General features: G+C 37.9%; 1 protein-coding gene across 1 annotated transcript; it reads left to right on the top strand.

Moving 5' to 3' along the window:
• The first annotated feature begins 384 nt into the window (after nucleotides 1-384).
• Nucleotides 385-8,686, top strand: LOC121426241 (enkurin-like). The gene is given in 4 exon segments (XM_041622462.1): nucleotides 385-619; nucleotides 2,521-2,896; nucleotides 7,759-7,774; nucleotides 7,777-8,686. Coding segments are annotated over 4 exon segments (774 nt in total). The 5' UTR covers nucleotides 385-539; the 3' UTR covers nucleotides 8,079-8,686.

Here is an 8,686-nt window from a genome sequence, read left to right on the forward strand (position 1 = left end):
CAAAGAGAAAAGAGTGAAATATGATATCATTTTCTAAATATTTATGTCAAAACCAAATTTTATTTTTGTGATAAAAATATCATTAATTTGCTCGATTTGTCATATCTGTCCTAGGCCTGCTCAAAGTGGGGGACTTCACCCCCCCCCCCCCCCCCCGGTTCCGCGGCCCCTGCATGATTAGTGTGCAAGCACAGAAATGTATTTGACACTTTAACCAATAACAGGTCAAGAATAAAGAGCCAGCCCATTACTACTCGCGACTAGTATGAAAACCAAGGAGCCTTCCCAATGAGGGCGTTCGCTGTTTAGCCACCGTCGCCCATAGCAACGTGACGTAGGGCTTGACAACGTTATGATCGCTGTATGTGTTTTGTGTGCAATGTGTAGCACACGTCTTACGTGTATTGTAAATTGCCAATGCAAAACACACGGAAACAATAACAGCGAATGCGAAGTCAACAGCAATTCTGCGAGGACAGTGTCGGAAACAGCACATAAAACTCATTTTTGTCACACTTTGCCTATATCTCTGCATCAAGATGACTACCATGTATGGCCCAGAAGAGAGTATCTATAATCTCATCCCTGGAGAGGAGGTCAAGGAAGTAAAACAAGCCCAGTAAGTCGTTCAAATCAGTAAAAAAATGAGATTAAGACTTGAGACCGAGTCTGCAGTGCAGATGAGTGTTGTGTGTGGTTCGAGTGTGGCATGTCTGAACTCTGATGTCGATGATGAGGAGTGAGGATTTGCCGAGTTGCTCAATCATGTTTTAAAATAAATGAAAGTCTTATTAACTTCAAAAACATTTTTTCTTGAATGTGAAGTTCATTGTTAATGTACAAGTGCAAGTTTGGGAGGGGGTGAATCATTGTTTGGTATTGGTATTCAAAACAAAATTTTCATTCTAACTCTGTCCCCTGGCCTTTCGCTTACCCATGTTAATGTCTCAGAGTAAGAAATAAACACCCTTTTCTAATGAGGGACCTACATGTAACTTTACTTTAGGCCTACGTAAATTTAAGTTACACACTTTGTAAAAAGTTTGGAAAAGAGGTCAATTCTGAATCTGAATCTGTGAAGTTCCTGGTCCTGATCCTCAAGTGGATATTGATGACCAATAAGAACGTTAGCGATCGAGAGAGCTCAATATTTTTAGTACATTTTGGAGTTGAGTCCACACTTTACAATTGGCTGGAGGGACTATAGTAATTATTCCTTTCACGACAGTATCCCACAGTTTATTTTTGAATGTCTCAGGGGTCTTGGAACAAATGACATCAGGAGGAAGAAGGTTCCAAGCCCGGATGGTTTTCGGGAAGAATGAATGACGGTAGATGTCGGTGTTGCATCTGATGTTGGAGAGGGAGAGTCTATGGTGTCCCTTTAGGGCCTTCCTTGGTTGAGTAATGTACTCAGGTCTGGGTATAGCGACTCGGTCATGGATGGACTTGTAGAGCAACGTCTGTCTGGATACAAACCGTCTGTGTTGAAGCGGCTGCCAATCCAATTCTCTCTTTAGGTCAGATACATGCACATCCATGCCATATTTGCCTGTGACAAACCTCGCTCCTCTGTTTTGGACAGCCTCCAATTTGTTGATCTTGCGACAGCCACCCAAAATAATAAAAGATTGTTGAGACTCCTGCCCTGGTTTATTCACTTCCTATTTCTCCATTTTTTTTTTTTAGTATTTCTTACCTTACTTTATTTAGTTTGGCTGGGACTCAAACTCACATTGTGTAGATCCATTGCAGTCAAGTTTCTTCCTGGCTATGCTAGTGCGAAGTGCTAGTGATACCAGAAGGGGTTTTCTAGCGATCATAAGCCGATACTTCATTATTTTCATTTTTTGGGTGGCTGTCTCAAACGGAACTCTTCCCCAAATTATCTTTCACTAATTTGTGACAAATATTCTACAGATCCTTAACCAAGAAGAAAATACCACAAAACTCATTAAATCCCACCGTGTTTTTCGAACACCTTGATTTCGCTGCCTGAACTTCTGAAGTAGAAGGGGTCCTACTCCTGAAGAGTAAAGCTACTTGATTTATCATGCACAAAAATAGTATTTTCTGTGCCTCAATTCTGAATATTTTCAAATTTTAAGAAAATATGAAAATTTAAGGTGAATATAGTTTCAAAATTCCAAAGAATTACTGATTAGCTCTGCATTTACTTAGTGATTGGTTATTACTGTACCTTTCTCTCTGTAGTCTGTAACATGTATAGCCTACAGGAATATCATTCGTCACTCGGTTCCACGACACAATTTGACATTCTTTGGCAAGAAGTTATTACAGACTTGCTCAATTTTTTTAGTTTTTTGCACACGTACATGTAGGGGTCTATACGGATATTATTGAACTTAATCAACTCAAAAATTTGTGTAATTTAAGAAGTTCATGTTCAAATTGTAAACTCATTTTTTTTAGGTGCACAAAGTGCTATTCAAAGCGCTGTTATATAAAGAGAAATAAAAAAATAACGTGAGAACTAATTATTGTTTTGGGGTATTACAGGTACACGTCTAAATTTCGAGGAAATGTGAAGGTCGAAACCAAGTCAAACAAAGCCGCCAACAAGACGATGGGACCGGCCAAAGTAGAGCTCAAGAAACCCGAAGAATTCCACAAGAAGCACTCCAAGGAACCAAAGCTTCCGCCCAAGACCAAGTTCACCTACCCCGATGAAGAAACAAGAAGACCAGCTGTCCCCAAGAGAGACGAAAAACCACTCATGGGTCTCAAGTCAAACAAGAACTTTGTCAATACCAACGCGGTTGAGAACATCATGTCTGTGCCCAAGAAACCCGCTGCTAACTTTGTTGATACAGTGAACGGTGCCACGCACCCTCTGACGCCGTCCGGTCTCATGCCCAAATACGTCAAGAAGAAGGTGAGGACAGCAACGCTTGACCTAGGCCCTCATGTGATCAAACTTGTAATATCAATGGCCTACATCACAATTTCAAGTTCCCGTATTGTCATTCTACTAGCCTTTTACAGATCACTTAATAAGCTTTGGCCTTTGAAAATGTTTATCAAATTGAATTAAACAATTCTGAATATTGAGGAAAGAATATGAAATTTTGACGATTCATACTCCTTGTAACAACGATCATGTTTTTGCTATTTTTTAGACAACTTAACTGTACAATCCCAGGGAAATACTGTTTCACTATTTTAAAGCAAAATCATTTTTATTTTACATTTACATGATTTGGGTGGTCTGCATTTAAACCAGGGTATTTAATTGACTGTTAAGTAAATGGGATGAAGCATGGCGTAATTTCCTTCAGCAAGACATCCACATTGTGCTGCACTCGACCCAGGTGAGGTGAATGGGTACATGGCAGGATTAATTCCTTGAATGCATGAACGCTGAAAAGCAGCTTGAGCTAATAGTCTGGTCAGTTAGCGGAATTATGTGGACACGGTGGACAAAAGCGTGATTTTTTCTCCAGACCTTTGTTTATGTATAAGAATTAAGAATGGGGTATGCTCCAAAAAACTGGCTGCAGGAACAGTGAAAAAATGGGTGAAAATGTCAGAATTTATGAGTTCAGATTTGTCTGATATATAGACTAGCGCTAGTGCAAAACTCAATAGCAGTGCATTATTTTGCATTGGATTAGTTCTTGAATTCAGACCCTTTTTGAACAGATCTTCTGTTTGTCCTCGCATCTCAATGCACCAAATATCTGAATGAAGATGCTAACCAAGCCGAAGGGTGACGGTGGAGGGGGTTGAATGTTGGTGTGTGTGTACATATTTTGGTCTTGGGGTAAAGGTGTGCAAGACACATTTTTTGCATGTGTTGGAAATTGTGTTGCCATGGTAACAGTGTATTATTGCAAAAATAAGGTAAAAATCTTGCAGTTAGAACCACTTCCTCTGTTTTTAACTGATTCTCATGAAATTTGGCACACACATTGGTCTTGAGGTGAAGATGTCTAAGACACACTTTTGTGTGTCTTTCAGAAATCTTGTTGCCATGGTAACAACATATTATATGGTGAAAATTGGGAAAAAAATCTTACAATTCAAACTGCTTCATCAGTTTTCAATCAATTCTAATGAAATTTGGCACACACATTGGTATTGAAGTAAAGATGTACTAGGCACTTTTTGTGTGTGTTTTAGAAACTCTATTTTCATGGTAACAAAATATCATATGGCAAAATTTAGGTAAAAAACTTGCAATTTGAACTACTTCATCAGTTTTGAACCAATTCTCGTGAAATTTGGCTCACACATTGGCCTTGGGGTAAAGATGTGCAAGAACTTTTTTTTTGCATTTGTCAGAGAGTGCATTACCAGGGTAGCCACATATGATAGCCAGAAATGTAGGAAAACTTATTGTGAATCAAACTTCTCCCCTGTTTTTAGTCAGTGCTCATAAAAATTGGAAGAAATATTCATCTTAGGGTAAAGATTCATATTAAATTCTAAATGTCTTCTCTGTATTAAAATGTGGGGGTATTAATCACCTTCTTTAATATTTCTGGGTTAGGGGGGAAGGGGCAGGATTAGTCCTTTAAATCTGACATCAAAGAAGGTTAAAGACAGTGGCCATTAGAAACATAAAAATGATAAACACTCTTTAAAAAAAGGGCATATAGGCTGGAGGTACATTGGGTGAATATGAAACCTTCCGCTGAAGCAGAGGAGTTCCAACACTGGCAAGCAAAACAAAATGTGTACCCCTTCTACTTTCAACAGCTGATTTTCCAAACCTTAGTTCCACCTCCCCAAGATGTGCACCCCTCCCCATACCACTTTTAGTTCTACTTCCCCATGCTCAAACCAGTCTACACCTTTGTCCCTCAGGGGTCAATGCATTTTTAAAGCTAGACATTACTCCTTTTTTTTTTTGGGGGGGGTGAGGTCTTTAGAAAATGACCTCATTAAAATTACAGTTAAAGGATTATGAATAGGAATTTAAACCCCCCCCCCGAAAAAAATAGGGGGCTGATAATACTTTTTAGCAGAAAATGCCACCCCCCCCCCTTCAAAGGTAAGAAAAGTCCTTTGCACTTCAGACCATTCATTTGAAGCTTTATGCATTCTGATTTGATAAAAAATTGTTTACAGTACCCAATTAACCATTGTTTATTTATATTCTCCTACTCAGTCTTTTATTCATATTCATATTCCGTTCCTACTCTTTCTTTTTAACTTTCACATCACTCTTGATTTTGAGCTTCACCATGCCATCTCCTTCTGTTTCCTGTCTCTCTCCAAGTATATTTTTTCTGACATATTTTAAAGTGTACCTTTAATCATGCAACTAATTGTTATAGAAATATAAATATATACAAAAATCTCTGCACTTGTTTTAGAAATTCACTTGCAAATCCATGACTCAGTAACATACCATATCAAAAATGTACACAATAGATTTTAGCCTTACATTTTCTTTCATTATTTTTTTCAGTATATTTCTGTGACAGCCCTGCTTCAAGCTTCAAATAAAACATTGATTAATTGGACACCGGAAACTTTTTTTTTCAAAGCAGAATGTTTGAGGCTTTAAATTAATATGCTGAAGTGTAAAGGATTTCCCTTTTTTTTTTTTGGGGGGGGGTTAAGTTCCTAGTCGTTATAATTTCATTTTAATCTTTATGTGGCAATTTTCTAAAGCCCCCCCCCCCCCAAATAAAAAATGTAAGGGGTATTTTTTTAAGAGTGTTTAAGTTCCTCATGGTCATGGCCTTTAACCTTCTATATTTTTATGTTGTCAGTTTTTAAGGACCTTCTCCGCCCCCCCCCCCCAAAAGCCTATAAATATTATTGAAGGTGATTAATACCCTGCGCTATTATATGACGTTATAAAGGGGAATCAAACCCAAATAAACACTTGTTTTTAGAGGAAAATGAAAAATCAGACAAGTTTATAGGTCAAAGTTTGAACAATATCGGACAAACCATAACAAAGTTGTGAACATATTGAAGTTATAAACATTGGTAATCACTATACCCATGAAGACTTCAAATTGACTGCATATGTTATGTCACAGTGATTTAAGAAGGCAAGGACCACTCTTCCATGTACTGGAATAATTAATTAGCTAAAATTTCTTTTTTCAAAAGTTTTACTTCAAATTATATCTTTCTTTCATGAGGACACAAAACATACTACCGGGTTTATATTACGGCCCCAATGGAATAGGGATTTAGGAGAAAACCAAAAATCCTGATAACTACTAGTCTTATGGGAAAGTTGTCCTTGCGGCCCAACCCCTTGTCATAATTTACTTACCCAGTTGCCAATTTGAATTCTACATACTAGTAGCCTTAGGGATGATTGATTCCCTTTTAATACTGAATATGAATCTTTACCCAAAATGAATATTTGTGTCAACTTTTATGAGCACAGGCTCAAAACTGAGAAGTAGACTGATCCACAATGAGTTTTCCCCCATATTTCTGGCTAAATGTGGTTACCAAGGCAATGCACTCTCTGACAAAAGGTTCTTGCACATCTTTACCTCAAGGACAATGTGTGTGCCATAATTATTTCATGAGAATTGGATCAAAACAACAACAACAAAAAACTGATGAAGTAGTTCAAATTGCAAGGTTTTTACCTAAATTTTGCCATATAATATGTTGTTCCCATGGCAACACAATTTTGGAAACACACACAAAAAGTGCCTTGTACATCTTTACTTCAATACCATTATGTGTGCCAAATTTCATGGAAATTGATTGAAAACTGATGAAACAGTTTGAATTGTAAGGTTTTTTCCCAAATTTTCACCAGATAATATGTTGTTACCATGGCAACAAGATTTCTGAAAGACACACAAAAGTGTGTCTTAGACATCTTCACCTCAAGACCAATGTGTGTGCCAAATTTCATGAGAATCGGTTAAAAACAGAGGAAGTGGTTCTAACTGCAAGATTTTTACCTTATTTTTGCAATAATACACTGTTACCATGGCAACACAATTTCCAACACATGCAAAAAATGTGTCTTGCACACCTTTACCCCAAGACCAAAATATGTACACACACACCAACATTCAACCCCTCCACCGTCACCCTTCGGCTTGGTTAGCATCTTCATTCAGATATTTGGTGCATTGAGATGCGAGGACAAACAGAAGATCTGTTCAAAAAGGGTCTGAATTCAAGAACTAATCCAATGCAAAATAATGCACTGCTATTGAGTTTTGCACTAGCGCTAGTCTATATATCAGACAAATCTGAACTCATAAATTCTGACATTTTCACCCATTTTTTCACTGTTCCTGCAGCCAGATTTTTTGGAGCATACCCCATTCTTAATTCTTATACATAAACAAAGGTCTGGAGAAAAAATCATGCTTTTGTCCACCGTGTCCACAAGTAGGGCATTTTTGACGCTAACAGACCAGACTAAAAGCCGGGGTAATAATAATAACAACAATGTGCCTCGGAATAGAATATTTCTAGATACAGACCCAGTCAGCAATCTTTGAGCATGATTTACACTCGATTTTACACTCGAGCAAGAACAAAGGAAATGGTCCAGTGAATCTATTGTTCTCCTTTTGTTCTGGCTTGGTCACTCTATTGTTCTGGACTCGAGTGTAAATTCGAGTGTAAACTACGCTCAAAGATTGCTGACTGCCACTGTAGATAATTTTATATTTCTAGCTATATAAATACCTATTATTATTATGAGAATATTGGTTTTATGAAACAAAGGCACTGTTCCCTGCTTTGAGTAAGTCATTAATATCTGTATTTTTCCGTTTATTGTAATTTCAGGGTTATGGTGAGGTTCCGGCTACCTTCAGCAGCGCAACGAGGAAGTGCAGCGCGCCCAAGAGGAGTACGACGAATACATCAAGGAGCACTACAGGAGAGGAGCCATGAAGTGCCTGACGGAGGAAGAACGCAAAGCAATCATGGGCGGGCTCAAGAAAAACTGGGAAGAGATCCACCACCAGTACCAAGGCCTGTCCGTCGTCACGGACACCGCCCCCAAGAAGGCGCGCAAGGAGAGGATGGAAGCGGAGATGAAGCAGCTCGAGCGGGATATAGAGCTACTAGAGAAACATAAAGTTATCTACATCTCCAACCATTGAGTGACTCGTAACAACGTTGATCTAATGAACTTCTGTTTGAGAGAAAAATAAGCCGATTCCCTGATGTAGGGATGAGCCGTCGACCAGGGATTATTTCTACCATCTTGAAGCACTGAGCTGATCCGTCCAACTCATTCAATTACCTTCAGATACTTGCTTGCAATGGCATATGTTAGGAAATTCCTTGATAGAGTGGAATTTGGCTCAAATTAAGCAAAGTTGCTGATGCATGTATTAAATTCAGAAAAGCACACTGCCTCATGCCCATAAATATTAGATAAAAGTATGAAATTTTATTTTCAGACAGATAGTTGATGCTTTCTTTTCTCGATTTATTAAACATTTCTGAAATTCCCATCCGAATTGCATGTAGCCATAAATTATGTCCATAGAACAGAAATGTTTTGTGAGGAATAAGAGTATTTATTGTGCTTCATTTTTTCACCAATTGTTTTACACATTGTGAAGTACATGTATTCATTTTACTGAATTTGTATTTGTAACATCGTCAATTGCTATGTACTAACTTTTAAATGTGTAAATTTTCAGTGATATCATCGAGCAATGTATATACCATATGTAAATATTCAATAAATTTATCTAAGGAA

This window comes from Lytechinus variegatus, chromosome 13 (assembly GCF_018143015.1).
Source record: "Lytechinus variegatus isolate NC3 chromosome 13, Lvar_3.0, whole genome shotgun sequence".
In the NCBI taxonomy this organism is placed as follows: Eukaryota; Metazoa; Echinodermata; class Echinoidea; order Temnopleuroida; family Toxopneustidae; genus Lytechinus; species Lytechinus variegatus.